The sequence below is a fragment of the Dendrobates tinctorius genome, unplaced genomic scaffold, assembly GCF_039654945.1.
Source record: "Dendrobates tinctorius isolate UK_male_01 unplaced genomic scaffold, ASM3965494v1 ptg000089l, whole genome shotgun sequence".
Classification (NCBI taxonomy): Eukaryota; Metazoa; Chordata; class Amphibia; order Anura; family Dendrobatidae; genus Dendrobates; species Dendrobates tinctorius.
Window position 1 is genome coordinate 760,047 of NW_027361757.1, and position 16,114 is coordinate 776,160.

At 43.7% G+C, this 16,114-nt stretch overlaps 1 protein-coding gene across 2 annotated transcripts in view; it reads left to right on the forward strand.

Moving 5' to 3' along the window:
• NFKB2 (nuclear factor kappa B subunit 2) overlaps positions 1–15,265 on the forward strand; it is a 56,152-nt gene extending 40,887 nt beyond the window's left edge. For both annotated transcript variants that reach the window (XM_073585758.1, XM_073585760.1), the window contains 6 exons: positions 1,392–1,494; positions 2,657–2,892; positions 4,216–4,282; positions 5,528–5,700; positions 5,779–5,890; positions 14,344–15,265. In XM_073585758.1, the coding sequence (XP_073441859.1) occupies positions 1,392–1,494; positions 2,657–2,892; positions 4,216–4,282; positions 5,528–5,700; positions 5,779–5,890; positions 14,344–14,495 (843 nt within the window). In that variant the 3' untranslated portion in view covers positions 14,496–15,265. The remainder of the gene's footprint in view (positions 1–1,391; positions 1,495–2,656; positions 2,893–4,215; positions 4,283–5,527; positions 5,701–5,778; positions 5,891–14,343) is intronic.
• The last annotated feature ends 849 nt before the right edge of the window (positions 15,266–16,114 follow it).

The window sequence follows — 16,114 nt, forward strand, 5'->3', positions numbered from 1 at the left end:
GCCGTGTGCAGGCCGTCACTGCGCCCTGAAGCGCAAATGTGAAACCGGCCTTAGGAGGCTTATTCACCGTGCAATGCTCCTCTGGGAAAATAATATGCAAATTGCCTCTTCAGAGAGGAAGAGGACTTGAACTCTATAGCTCCATCTGTTGGTAGCAGCAATCCTACAAGTCACAATCAACCCTTTAACAAGTCTTGTAATATGACTTAGGATAAAAGCCAAATCAGAATCTCAATTTGCAGACATAGTGTTTCGGCTATTGAACCTCGTGAGTGCAAAGTATGAGAACTGATTTGGCTAGGTGAGAGTTGGCGCTATAGAGTTTAAATCCTCTTCCTCTCTGAAGAGGCAATTTTCACATTCTAGTAATGTAGATATTTGGCAGGGAAGTTCTTTAAAAGGTAATCTGTCACAAAATATTTTACCACCTAACGTTAGAGCAGAATAATGTGGAGACAGAGACCCTGATTCCAGTGATGTCATATCACTTATTGGGCCGTTTGCTGTTGTTGCTTTTTTTTAAATAAAACAGTGATTTTATCAGCAGGAGATTATCGCTAGAGAACTAGTAAACATGCTGCCATGTAGTCCTCCATATTCATGAGCTCTGCGTAACCACGCTTTCTCCCTATGCACAGTGTACACTGCCAATCAGTGGTGTGGGCGGGGTTATACAGAGCTTAGCATTCAGAGGACTGCTAGATCTGCAGCAGATAAAACTGATTTTATTGAAACTGCAGCAAGCAGCCTGGTGATTGATGCATAGCCAGAATCATTGTGGTGCTCCCAAAAGGGAATCTGTCACCAAGTTTTTGGAACCCCATCTCCATTTACAGTTTCCTATATCACAAAATTGCAGTGTATTTGTAAAAAAGGATGCTGTATGGGATCAGTGTTTTTTTTTTTTTCTGCACAACCAAAAACTTGAATGGACGAGTCTGACCCGACGTACAGAAGAAACTAGTGCGTGCTATGATTCCCCTCCCCACAAGCAGATTTGGTCCATGACCACAATCTCACCCGAAATGCCCCATTGAATAACATTAGTCTGAGTGATGTCCGTTTTTTCCCAGACCACATTCGGACCAAAAATATGTTGGTGTGAACGAGCCCCAACTGAGAAAAGAATCTGCTTCTATCCAGAGGCTGAAGCTTGCACTAAGCTGATACATGGCAGTTCAGGGATGCAAACACACAGCACAAATCTCTCCTCTGTCCTTACAGCTTACTTCAGATTATATGTGATCAAGACGACGTCTGGACAAATTCTGATATTTTGGTGGAGATCCAGTGTGATTACCATCTGTTGTGATATCATTGTGAAGCCATTGGAAGGCTTTCACTTCCAGTAAAACGTTACATTCCTCACTTGTTTGTATATTCTCTTTCAGCTGGGTGCAAATGTCAATGCTCAGACATTTGGCGGAAATACCCCTTTGCATCTGGCTGCCAGCCTTGGTTCTCCAGTCCTCACAAAGATGCTCATCAACGCAGGTAACTACAATGCATTCTGCAGATTGCCAAACTGACGCCGATAATGGGCCACTGCGTAATAGCAGCATATGGGATTCTTGATTAGTAAATAATCAAATATATTACATGAATGTTCCCTCCTTGACTAATCTGACTATAGTAAAAATATATGCTCTGGAAATATCTGGTTGTCATGGCCGGTGATGCGAACCCAGCAGCTACGTATCAGCACAAGGTTTACATTACGAAGTTTGAGAACAATTGTGTTATCTCCTTTTAAAGTAAACATTTTTTAAAGAAGACGCGTCACCAGGTCAAAAGTGATCCATTTTTGCTATTTTTATTCCTGCTGCTGTTTTTTTTTTTTTTCAAATCTGCCAGAGATATGAGGTTTTTTATTTAGTGCAAATTTTCCTTCTCTGAGGAGGTAGTGCTCACAGGATTCTCTGGGATGTGTCTATAGGATGCCCTGCATTATTTTTCCTGCATAGCAATAATATAATTCTGGCATTAGTCACCACTGGTGTTTGCTGAATGCAGACTGTTTTAGCACGGAGTTTTAATTTTTTATAATATGAATTTGAGGTGTTTCATGTTACCTGAACCATGAGCAGCATCAGTCAGGGACATTCTGCTTACTGATGGCATTAAATTTCATTCTGAATTGCTGCTGCACTTCAGAGAAAACATCATTTAAAGTGGAGTCAGGAGCATGGACACCAGTCATCGGTTCAGTTCCCCGCTGGCTTTTGCTTGGCTTGATTGACAAGTATTTTGCTGTTGAAAGAGAGAGACCTATTAATTAAGTAGAGCTGGGTGGGAAAAAATAGTAGTGACCCAGGCCCAGATAACTCTGGTGTCCCTGTTCCTGGTGTCTCCAGATGACTGGTGTCCCTCTTATTGATGTCTCCAAATGACTAGTCTCCATCTTCCTAGGGTCCTCTAGTGTCCCTGTTCCTGGTGTCTCCAGATGACTGGTCTCTCTTCCTAGGGTCCTCTAGTGTCCCTTTTCCTAGGGTCCTCTGTCCCCAGCTGTCTATTCTCCTTGTTCCTAGCTCCACTTTAAACTATACTCTCTCTGAGGCATTGCTTTGTTTCAGAGTAAATTCATGCTGCCTGTAGTCCAAGCAGTATTTAATCAGCTGGAAGGTTCTCATAATCCCTTTTTTTTTCTGCTTGTCAGGTGCAAATGCTCTGTTAGAAAACGATGAGCCCGTGCATGTAGCTGCCTCCAGCGACAGTGATGATACCGACAGTGAGTCAGATGTGGACATGGATACCACCTCTGACCAGCAGGGGGAGACTGAATCAGAAGAGGATGAGACCATAGACACCGAACAGGAGAACCGAAGACTACACTGTGGTGTTAAGAGGCGGCATCCTGGACACAGACCGCTAGATTTAACCAAAAGTCAAAAGGTAAGGCTTTCATAATCATGTCAATACAAGTTATTACTTGAATAATTATCCACAGTAAGTCAGAGATTTCTACAGTATACAAGTACAGTTTACAGTGTAATTGTGGTTTCAGGTGGCTTTTCTGAATAGACTGTTATGTGCATAAGGGAATTGCATTATTTCTGGCCTTTATATGGCTTGTAGCCTCCATTTTCAGCCGTTTGCTCTAGTCACCAGAGGCCGCAGCAGCTCTTTGTGTCTCTTTGCTTCCCTCTCTGTCCATCTCCTTTACTCCTCCCTTTACTATACACTTATCTTAGGCAACAACTGTAATCTGATCCCTCAGTGAAGGCCGAATTGTGCAGTTTTGGAGATTGTGTGATCAGTTCAGGGGGAAGATAAGAATTGACTACATGGAGAGGGAGGCATTTATCACTTATAAAATATATTACCAAATTTCTTCTATTTTAAGGAAAAAAAATTGAGCTCTGATAATAATTATAGTAAAGATGTTGGCCCTTAACGCTAAGGTGGCCCTTCACTTCCTGTGTGAGATTCATTCATTTTCCTTGCTTATGTATCTGAAATACAGTGACTAGAAGGTGCATCTGTTGCGGTCAGTGCGAAATTTCCCCCTACCTCCGTTATGTGTCACTGTATTGTATTCTGCATCTTTATCCTGGAGTCCTTGAAGATAATTGATGGATATTGTGTAAGAGCTTGGCTCGTGTCCCCCAACCTGTCAGCTACGTGACACAAGTCTGCTTTTTGCAATCTGTCATTTGGATAAAACTCCCAGCTCAGAAGAAAAGCGAGTGACCATTTAACTGAAATATCACAGCTGATTTTGCAGCTTCATGTCCTCACAGCACAGAACAAATTGTACATCAGAAATGCCGGCACGTAGCGTTCCTGAGTGATAAATGGGGATATCTAAACCTGTCAATTTTTAGCATAAAATAGAATAAAAATGCCTTTGAGCCAGATTATTGTGTCTCTCATTTTACCGTTCTAGCCAGACCAATTACAAAAATATATTTTGTATATATATATATATCTCTCTTACCTAATATAATACACAAGAACACTCAGCAGCTGAAAATCGGATATTGTCAGATACATGAAACCAAGGATGGGTTTCAAACACATTTATGCAGGCAGCACAGTTCATGGAAGTTTTATTCTTAAACTTTTCAGTCACTAATATGTACAGTACTGTGAGCGTTAGCAGATGACTCTGAACCGCTGCCTCTTCATCCACTGTAGAGAAAACATACACATGCTGTGCTATACATCATACCCCATACTAATGGTGGCTTGCCTGTAAATCGCTTTGTATCTTAGGTGCGAGATATCTTGTCTAAACAGCCACCTGGAGGAACAGCTAGAAAACCAGTGGGACCAGAGCCAGGTAATGTTGCACATCATACCCCCTTTTACTGCTGAAGCATAGTCTGATGGTCCTAAGTTCCTGTTCTACATTCAGTACCATTATCGGCACACAAAATAATAGATTGTGGAATAATTCCCCACAGTTGTCATGTCTGACACAAATATGGTGAGTGAGGCACATTGCGTAGTTCCCTAGCAGAATCTGTATGATGTTTTTCTAAGGCTATGTGCACACGTTAAGTATTTGCTGCATTTTTTTTACACTGATTTTGTTGCAGATCAAGTACCCCCCCCAAAAAAATAAGCGTGTGCATGAGATTTTAGGAGTATTAGCTTTCTTAGGACTAGGAAATCCCTCTGGTTTTGTGACAAAACTGCACAGAAAAAAAAGCGTGTGCACAGACGCTAGGGAAAGGCGATCAATTACCTTTGCATTTTACACAGTGTAATACATGAACACAATAAAATGCATCATAGCCTCATTGTTGGGGGAAGATCTCAGTCAGGCTTTGTTCTCCAAGAAAAAAGCCACCAGTAGGGGTGTATGTTGGAGGCTTTTTTATAGGGGGACACAGGAGTCTGGAGCGTACAGTACCCCAGCACTCTTGATGAATTGTACGGGTGAAGCCATGTCTCCGTCCGGTTCTTGCTTCTTTCTAACTCCCACGTATTTCAGCAAAGCAGATTCAAGCTGTCGTGGAAACACAAGAAGTCACAATTTCTGCACAACTGCAGTGCGCAAAAATTTAGTGACCTTTCAAAACTTTTATGCCAGTTTTTTGTCGTAAAAGCTTTGATCAGTCAGCCCCTAAATGTGTACTCAGTACTATGCTGAATTGCAGGGATGGTTGATTTTCTGCTGAAAAGCCATGGATGGTTAGTTTAGTTAAGGCAGTGAGTGGAATAAATACTGCAAAATCAAATGGAAATTGTAGACAAAAACCTGCTGCAGTCTGCAGTAGGACTGAGATTGTAGATGATTTTTAGGGAAACAAAAAGACCGATAATCAAGTTCTGAGATGACCAAGTCACAGCCATCTCTCCGAGTTTGGATTTTGTCGGTGGGCTTGAGCATAGTTGTCCACTTACAATAAATAGAAAGGTTCAACAGTAGCTTGTGATGGTTAGAAAGTGAAATGGGCTTTAATTTACAAATCAGTTGTATACATGTGAACTCAGAAAACTGGAACAAATGAGGCCGAGGCGGCAGACTTCACTGTGATGGCATCGGTGGATTTCAAGGAAACCTTTTGCTTGATTTCAGTGAATGTCCTCTCTCTGGAGACCAATACTGTGCAGCGTCTTGGGAGACTGTTAAATCAGGGTCAGACCGGATCTGATTGGACTGAACTCGCTTCACGTCTGCGACTTCAAAGCTTAATTGACACTTACAGGAACACTTCATCCCCGACAGAAAGTCTTCTTCGTGGTTATGAGGTAGGTTGGTAGTTTGTGTTACACCACTCTGTGGATAGCCTTTTCTTTAAGTTGCTAAAACTCTTCTTTGTGTATTAGCTTGCTGGTGGAAGCCTAAATGAGCTAATCCAAACTCTGCAGTCCATGGGATTAAATGAGGGGGTTGAGCTCCTGCGGGAATCTGAGACCTACATCAAGCAGGAGAATCAAGGTATGCGTTTCTACTTATAGAGTGTGTGATCGGCCCATCCTCTAGGGTGGGCAGCTGGTATAGAGGCCTATACTCATGCCATATACATTAGATTGCATTTATTTTCCAGCATTATTCGTCTGTAGTTTAAATGCACCAAAATATCATGCATGAATGATAAAACCTTTGTGACCTGCATTCTGGGAGTGGAAGGAGTCAGTATTCTGCTAAAGGTGCTGTAGATGTGTATTGGTAGTGGACTGAATGCCCCTGTTCACATAAGCTTCAAATCAATTGTATTAGTCCCTGGCTGCATGGAGATCACATGAGGTCATGACTGTAAACCCTTTGCGAAAAAAAGGCATATACAGATGGACTGACACCGTTCATAGTGTGATAAAGGGGGGTCTTTTATCCTCAAAGTGCAAATTACACTGATTAACCCCTTCACCCCAAGGATGGTTTGCACGTTCATGACCGAGCCAATTTTTTTCAATTTTGACCACTGTCCCTTTATGAGGTTATAACTATGGAACGCTTCAACGGATCTAGGCGATTCTGAGACTGTTTTCTCGTGACATATTGTACTTCACTTTAGTGGTAAAATTTTTTCGCTATAACTTGCGTTTATTTATGAAAAAAAAACAGAAATATGGCGAAAATTTTGAAAATGTTGCAATTTTCAAACTTTGAATTTTTATGCCCTTAAAACAGAGAAATATGTGACACAAAATAGTTACTAAATAACATTTCCCACATGTCTACTTTACATAAGCACAATTTGGGAAACTACATTTTTTTTGTTAGGAAGTTATAAGGGTTAAAAGTTGACCAGCGATTTCTAACTTTTACAACAAAACTTACAAAACCATTTTTTTAGGGACCACCTCACATTTGAAGTCACTTTGAAGGGTCTATATGGCAGAAAATACCCAAAAGTGACACCATTCTAAAAACTGCATCCCTGAAGCTACTCAAAACTACATTCAAGAAGATTATTAACCCTTCAGGTGCTTCACAGGAGCAGAAGCAACGTGGAAGGAAAAAATCAACATTTAACTTTTTAGTCACAAAAATGAATTTTTAGCAACAATTTTTTTATTTTCCCAAGGGTAACAAGAGAAATTGGACCCCAAAAGTTGTTGTCCAATTTGTCCTGAGTACGCTGATACCCAATATGTGGGGGGGAACCACTGTTTGGGCACATGGCAGGGCTCAGAAGGGAAGGAGCCCCGTTTGACTTTTTCAACCTAAAATTGGCTGGAATTGAGATCGGACGCCATGTTGCGTGTGATGAGCGTCCGATGTGCCTAAACAGTGGAAACCCCCCACAAGTGACCCCATTTTGGAAACTAGACCTCCTAAGGAACTTATCTAGATGTGTGGTGAGCACTTTGAACCCCCAAGGGCTTCACAGAAGTTTATAACGCCCGGGCGTGAAAATAAAAGATCATATTTTTTCCACAAACATGATCATTTAGTCCCCAATATTTTGTTTTCCCAAGGGCAACAGGAGAAATTGGACCACAAAAGTTGTTGTCCAATTTGTCCTGAGTACGCTGATACCCAATATGTGGGGGGGAACCACTGTTTGTGCACACGGCAGGGCTCAGAAGGGAAGGAACCCCGTTTGACTTTTTCAACCTAAAATTGGCTGGAATTGAGATCGGACGCCATGTCGCGTTTGACAAGCGTCTGATGTGCCTAAACAGTGGAAACCCCCCACAAGTGATCCCATTTTGGAAACTAGACCCCCTAAGGAACTTATCTAGATGTGTGGTGAGCACTTTGAACCCCAAGTGTTTCACTAAAGTTTATAATGCCCGGGCGTGAAAATATAAAATCCTGTTTTGTTCCCACATAAATGATCATTTAGTCCCCAATTTTTAATTTTCCCAAGTGTAACAGGAGAAATTGGACCCCAAAAGTCGTTGTCCAATTTGTCCTGAGTACACTGATACCCCATATTTGTGAGAAAACTACTGTTTGGGCACACGTCAGGGCTCGAAAGGGAAGTAATGACGTTTTGGAAAGCAGACTTTGATGTAATGGTCTGCGGGCGTCATGTTCCATTTGCAGAGCCCTTGATGTTCCTAAACAGTAGAAACCCCCCATAAGTAACCCCATTTTGGAAACTAGACCCCCTAAGGAACTTATCTAGATGTATGGTGAGCACTTTGAACCCCCAAGTGTTTCACTAAAGATTATAATGCCCGGACGTGAAAATATAAAATCCTGTTTTGTTCCCACATAAATGATCATTTAGTCCCCAATTTTTAATTTTCCCAAGCGTAACAGGAGAAATTGGACCCCAAAAGTCGTTGTCCAATTTGTCCTGAGTACTCTGGTACCCCACATGTGGGAAAAAACTGTTTAGGCACACGTCGGGGCTCGAAAGGGAAGTAGTGTTGTTTTGGAATGCAGACTTTAATGGTCTGCTGGCGTCATGTTCAGTTTGCAGAGCCCCTGATGTGCCTAAACAGGAAAAAACCCACATGTGACATCATTTTGGATACTAGACCCCCAAAGAACAAATCTAGATGTGCCCCCAACTAATCTAATGTAAATTATTAGTGCATGGAGGTGTGGTACAATTTGAAGCAATCTTTCATACACAGGCCAGGTTTTTCGGGGCAGGTGTCGCATTGCATATTCCTTTTTTGTAACACACTCGACACCTTTTTTGCGGCTTACCTTTTCTTGGGGTTGTCGGGACCACCCCCGGAAAATGCTGACCTGGTACAATACGAGCACCTTCAGTTCCAGAAGTACTGGGGCCTGCTCCTTCCTGAGCGCCAAACATCAGGGCCTTAACCACTACCTCCTGGAACTGAAGGTACGACGTATCGCTGGGGCATGCACATTGTGACAGCAGGAATGCATTGAGCATTGCCATTTGGACGATGTGCACAGCCAGCTTTTTATACCACACCTTAGCCTTCCTCAATGCATTGTACGGTTGGAGGAGTTGATCAGAGAGATCAATGCCCCCCATGTTTTTGTTGTACCCCACTACACTTGTCGGTTTGCGGACCTGTGTAGAGGTACCCCGTACAGTGCAGAGGGTACTGCCATCACCGTGTATGGTGGTCAAGAGATGGACATCTCTCTTGTCCTTGTACTTGACCACCAGCAGCTGGTCGCTACATTGGGCTTTGCTCTCACCTTTTCGGAGCATCTGCCCAAGTAGCGTTTTCGGGTGGCCTCTCTGATTTTTGTGGACAGTACCGCAGGCTGCGGTATGTCGCTCAGAGAGGGATTTGTAGTGTGGGATGCTGGTATAAAAGTTATCAGTGTAGAGGTGATAACCTTTATCCAGCAGTGGGTGCACCAAATCCCACACAATTTTCCCACTCACTCCCAGGAAAGGAGGACACTCAGGGGGTTCAGTCCGGGTGTCCTTCCCTTTGTAAACTCTAAACCTGTGGATGTACCCTGAGGTACTCTTACACAGCTTATAGAGTTTGATTCCGTACCTGGCCCTCTTCCTGGGCAGGTAGTGACGGAATCACAGCCTTCCCTTGAAGTGAACCAAGGACTCATCCACGCAGATATCCCTTTGGGACACGTACACTTCAGCAAACTTTTTGTTGAAGTGTTCGATGACCGGCCGAACTTTGAAAAGATGGTCAAAGTTGGGGTCATCTCATGCGGGACACTGTGCATTATCAGTATAATGCAGAAACTTGTGGATGGCCTCAAAACGCGTCCGGGCCATGACCATTCGGAACACTGGAGTGTTGTATAAAATATCAGTACTCCAATATTGCCGAATTTCCAGCTTCTTCAGTATCCCCATATGGAGGACCAGGCCCCAAAACTGCGTCATTTCAACTGCGTCTACAGGAGACCAGTTTGAAAATGATGAACGCGGGTTTTGCTCCAAAAATTGATGAGCGTACAAATTAGTTTGCTCCACCATGAGGTTAACAAAATCCTCAGAGAAAAAGACTTTGAAAAAGTCAATTTCTGTGAGGCCGGTGGTGTCAAACTTGATTCCTGATTCTGCCACAAAATCAGGAATCAGTTGCTCGTAATTTTCGGGGGGCGAAGTCCATACGGGGAGCACTGGGTCAGCTGGGGGCATGGTGGGCGCTGCCTCATCATCTGTCCTGGAGCGTCTGCGTGGCGGTTCCGCAGGACCCGAGGAGGAAGATGAGGGGGAAGAGGATGAAGAATCCGAAAAATAAAGAAAAGTGGGATCGCCATCATCGCTATCCGTGTCGGAGGCAAGTATAGCATATGCCTCTTCCATTGAATAGCGCTGTTGGGATGAATTTGATGACATGTTTGTGTAAATATGGTGCTTGGGTGTACACTTTATTGAAAACTGTATGTGTACGTGAGGGGGGGGAGTGATTGGTGTAAACTTTCTGTAAAGAAAATGCTGTGGAAAAAAGTCTAAAACAGCAGGCCCTAGCTGATAAGTGTCACTTATCAAAATTATGCTGCTGGATGTGCGCAAGGGGTTGGCGCAAGGGGGGGGTGAAAAAAAAAAAAGGAAAACGGCAGGCACAAACTCTGATAAGTGAACTGTGTCACTTATCAAAGTTTGCCAGCTGGGGGATGTGTGTGCGGAGTTGGCGCTAAGGGGGCTGAGAAAAAAAAGGGAGCACGACTGTTGCTCGATGAACTGCGTCACCAATCAACACTCGGCGGCTGCGCAAAGGTGGGTGGAGGGGGGTACAAAAAAGGGGGATGGGGGATTGGGGTGGATGAAGAGAGATTGGGCAGGGATCAACAGTTAGGGTTGTAGTTAGGTGGCACAAAGGGGGTGAAAAAAATGAAAAACGGCAGGCACAAGCTTGGATAAGTGACGTGTGTCACTTATCCAAGTTTTGCGGCTGCGGGATGTGTGTACGGAGGTGGCGCAAAGGGGGCTAAGGGAAAAAAAAGTGAGCACAAGTGTTGATCAGTGAACTGCGTCACCGATCAACGCTCGGCGGCTGTGCACGGAGGTGGCGCAAAAGTGGGGTGGAGGGGGTAAAAATAGGGGGATGGGGGATTGGGGTGGATGAAGAGAGATTGGGCAGGGATCAGTTAGGGTTGTAGTTAGGTGGCACAAAGAGGGGGTGAAAAAAATGAAAAACGGCAGGCACAAGCTTGGATAAGTGACGTGTGTCACTTATCCAAGTTTTGCGGCTGCGGGATGTGTGTACGGAGGTGGCGCAAAGGGGGCTAAGGAAAAAAAATGGAAGCACGAGTGTTGATCGGTGAAGTGCGTCACCGATCAACGCACGGAGGTGGCGCAAAAGTGGGGTGGAGGGGGGTAAAAATAGGGGGATGGGGGGAGTAGGGTGGAGGGATGGGGGGAAGAAGATAGATGGGGGATGAAGATAGATTGGGCAGGGGATCAGGGATCAGGAACACTTACGGTTGGTGGTTTTTTTCTTTCTTCTTTCTTTTCTGCAGGGATTGTGATGCTTCAAGTTGTGGCACCACAATACCCAGCACAGGAGCTCTTGCTGGGTCCGACCTCTCTGCAGAAATCCTCAGCTAGAGTGAGGACCCCTGCAGACAGGTCAGGGGCAGGTCACAGAGTGGTCAAATCGCTGCTGTGACCTGTCATTGGTGGGATCGAATGATGACATTGATCCACCAATCCCTGATCTGCCTGGTGACCATGGCAGCTGCCTAGGATCGGAGCTCACAGCTCCGATTCCTAGGCTGGTCATACCCGATTCACCAGCAGGGCACAGAGCGGGTCACCATGTGACCGCAGCTGTGCCCTGTGGTTGGCGCGATCGCCCATCTAATCGATCGCGCCAGCCAGCTCCAGCTGGGCCTGTATCAGGCTCCAGCCTTGGATCGGTGCTAATATAGCACTGATCCGGGCCAGTACTGGCAGGGCACAGCGGCAATATAGCGCCGCTGTGCACTGCGATTGGCGCGATCGATTAGATCGGCAATCGTGCCAATCCGGGGGCTTTTTGCCGGTGCCTGGTGTTGCCAGGCACCGGCTCTAGGATCGAGTACATTGGTACTCCGATCCTAGCCTAGGACATCATTGTTTCAGCCAAGCTGATTGGCTGAAACAATGAGAAACGCTGCGATTGGCTGTTCAAAATCGAACAGCCAATCACAGCACTCTGGATGCCGGGGGGCGGGATCGCAGGCGGGGAGGACGCCGCCATCTTCTGTAAGGTGAGATGGCGTTGGAATTTTAATGCGATCACATTAAATCGCATTAAAGGGCCGGATGTATTATCCCGTCCACGGTCATACGGGCCCAGGTACCGTGGACGGGATAGTACGTCGGATGTCAGAAAGGGGTTAACCATCTATATAGGGGACTTGAAATCCTGTCAAATTCATACCAGGCATCTGTATTTTAATGTTATCTTTTGCACAAAAATCTACCTTTTTCAACATGTGAATTGCTGGGTGCACCGTTACATTCGTCAATTTGCATATTAAGCCCAGTCTATTACCTTGATTGACTTCACTCGCTTGGTAAGCGCAAACACTGTCTAAAATCAATCCCCGTTTCTGAGATTGCGCACTGACACTGAAGGAGCACACAATGTGGCTGCGGATGCTCTCTGAGCCTGGCTTCTGGCTGTGTGCTGCCATTGCTCGATATACCCAAAAGTGTTTAGCGGGTCTCCCCCAGCGTCAGTGCGCACATGCAGAAACTGTGATTGATTCTAGACGGTGTTTGCTATTACCAAGTAAGCAATGTCAGTCACGGTAAGGGACTGATCTTAATATGCAAGACAAAGGGTGTAACTGTGCATCAAACTATAGGCCATGCCAAGGGGGCGATGAATGTACCTCATTTGCATATCAAATAATTTTCTGCAAATATAATGCTTTAGAGGGCGGGGTCCCTTTTATATAATTGCATAAAGGGGTTGTCTTGCCTTAGATTACAAGTCTGCAGTCTCTCTATGCCTTCAGACTTGTGAATCTTCATATCACGTGGTAGCAGGAGAGGTGGGTGTCTGACATATGTACGGTCACACACCCACCTCACCTGGCACCAGAGAATCCACAGTATACAGTGTGAGGATTCACAAATTTAGTCACTATGTGACTGCAGACTTATACCACAAGGCCGGACAACTCTTTAACCTTTTTAATTTGCACTTTGAGGTGAGCAACTCTGTGTTAGCAGTAATTATATTGTGTCCAGTTTGATGAAATATAAAGCACATGGAGGCCAATTCATTAAGACTAGCACTGCACACGCCAATCTAAATGAAGAACTCGCTGGAGTACTAATTCATTAAGAAGCACATGCCACTTAATGAATTAGTTGGGGATTGAAGTAGCATTTCTGCCATAAACAGAAACAGCTGGCACTTTAGCTGAATTTGGGTGGGTATATCCACGAGGCCCTGACTCCTCCACATGAGGCGCTGGCTCCTCCACATGAGGCCCTGGCTCCTCCACATGAGGCCCTGGCTCCTCCACATGAGGCCCTGGCTTCTCCACATGAGGCCCTGGCTTGTCCCCATCAGACCCTGGCTCCTTCACGGCTATACCCATTTTTCTGAAGCTGCTTCAAGCTGGTGTGAAAAATGCTAAGTCACTACATTTTTGCACAAACATTTTGTGACTTTTCAAAGCTGGAATAAAAATTCCAGTTTTCTGGCGTAAAACCTTTTTGATGAATCGGACCCATAGTTTTAGCAATATTTGTATGTTCAGTTGTGGTTGCATGTATTTCCAAAACCCTATGTCAGCTGACCTGCTAACCAGAGGCAAAAAGCATGGTTATTTGCATGAGAAATATGAAGAGCGGATTCTCTGCAGTATTGGTGTGGTTCATTAACATATGTTACTATTCCCCAATGAGTAGCCACTTGATACTTCTGTGATATCAGAACAGCTGGATACAGATTTTCTCCACCTCGTTATGCTAATTCCTCCTATTTATTTTACACATCTTGAAATGAAGAATACTAAATCAAGGAGGCATTTATCTACATGGACACAAGTCTACCTATTTGTGGACCTAAGCATAACGTCCATTTTATCTTAAAACTCCCCACTCCCCCAATACTTATGTAAACTCGAACGACCGGACATGTTGAAGTCCAATATATCTATTCCTGAATTCGGTTGTGGTTAGCAAGTTGATAAACAACCCAATACTAGACTCATCTGATTCTTGCACAGCCTACTAGTAAATTGCTTGCTAGTGAAACTTTTATCTATATCAAATCAATTAGATATTCCCTTTCATAATTTTATTTTTATTTCTTAAAAAATAATGTTTGGGTGTGATGTTAAGGTCCAAGTAGTCATTAGGCTGCAACATCTCCGTGTACTTTAGGGCCATTTCTGGAACTGCATACTGACATTGTTGGGTAGGCAAGACTTTAAGAGCGCTTCAGAGTAAAGGGGATCATTTTACACATGCTGACATAAAAGTCAGTATACAGTGAGAGAAGACCTTTGTTTCAGATGTCATTTCAGGCTGAACTGGATACCAATCTGGTGTTAACCATTGATGTTTTTATTTTTAGAGTCAAAGGTGGACAGCGCATATGGAAGTCAGTCTGTGGACAATGACCAATCTACATCTTCAGAACCTCAGAAACCTTTCCCCACGGTGTGTACCGGGTTGTCTCCTACACAAGAACTAGCTTCACAGACAGAACCAGCGAGCAGACAGTAAAACTGTCACCTGATAATGATAAACTCTCAAAGGAGATCTATTAATGGTAACATGGAAACCTTACACTTGGTGGCGGATGGGATGACCGAAGGACGAGTTCTTTCCCACAGATGCAGTTGGTTCTAACCTAGAATACATCCTAAAATCACCATTTCATCTAAAGCTGATGGACTCTCTCCTGCTTTTGCCTATCCCTCTATCCTGTTTGTGTGCTCATGTGCAGAAGTGCAGTAACTGATGAGAAGACCCAATACGACCAACATGAGCATGGGGTTCTGCACATAGACTGAAATAATATGTGAATCCTTTCTCTTTATAGACTGTATGAATGAAAGGCAAGTGAATTGGAAACTTAAGCACCAGCAAATGCAAACTGTGTCACGTAGTCATAATGAAGTGTCTGCAGAAATCGGGAGTAAACGGCTCCTGGTACTCCTGAGAAATGGAGCACCATATCTTTTAAATCGGTGATCTGCAACACGTGGTTCTCCAGGAGTTGTAAGACTACAACTTCCAGCATGCTCTGGGAACTGTTGAAGAGCCACCGGTTGCAAACCACTGTTCTAAACTCTAGTTTGTTCGCTCTTATTACTGTTATTTAAAGGTTTGTTTTTACTAAAAATAAATATATTTTATATGTGACACATTTTAATAATCTAGAAATGTCTGAATTCTCTGTATAGAAGCGATTATTGCTTTCTTTTATAATGTTCCAATGTGTGGGGATCCTATAAGCTAAAAATTCAATAAAACAGCAGCAGCCACTTTTATCCATGTCTTGGAATGAAATATTGCCTTATAAAACCTGTACTCTCCATCTGAGATTTATAATGATTCCCTATATACCACATTGTATTAGGAACAGTTATAATGACCCATTGTGTAGGAGACATTTCTCATATTAACTGTTCGGAAATGTTGTTTTTGTAGCTACTGATAAATGATCGATTCTGAAGTAAAGAGCAGGTATAGATCAAACGTGTGCAGAAATCTCCTCTCGGTAGGCTCCACTTCTCGCTCCAAGCAGAAACGGCAACAAAATGCCAAGTTGTCTTGGGTTAAAGAAGCGTCCGCAGTAAAGATATGTGGGTAAATTTAAAATATCACATTTATTTAGGCCATTAAAACCAGAGTGAGCCCAAAACGCGTAGACCCGGTGTCTCTCGCCCCTCCCCTCTTCCATTTTTCTCATCATGTTTTTAATTTTTTCTTGGCTTTAATGGTCCAAATAAATATGATATTTTAATTTACTTCCAATTTTTGCTGTGGGTGCTGGATTCACTCCCTTTGTTTTGCTGCATTCATCGCCCAGAAGCTGATCTGGAGCCTAATCGAGGCATTTTCCCATACAAGGTGAGCTGATATAAATGTTTGTTTTCTCTTAACTGTTTAAATATAATAATTATAATACATTTTATTTCTATAGCGCTGACATATTCCGCAGCACTTTACATTTCAGAGGGGACTTGTACAGACAATATACATTACAGCATAACAATAATCACATAGATCATAACAGATACCAAGAGGAATGAGGGCCCTGCTCGCAAGCTTACAATCTATGAGGAAAAAAGGGGAGACACGAAAGGTGGGTGGTAACAGTTGCCCTGATTGTATGG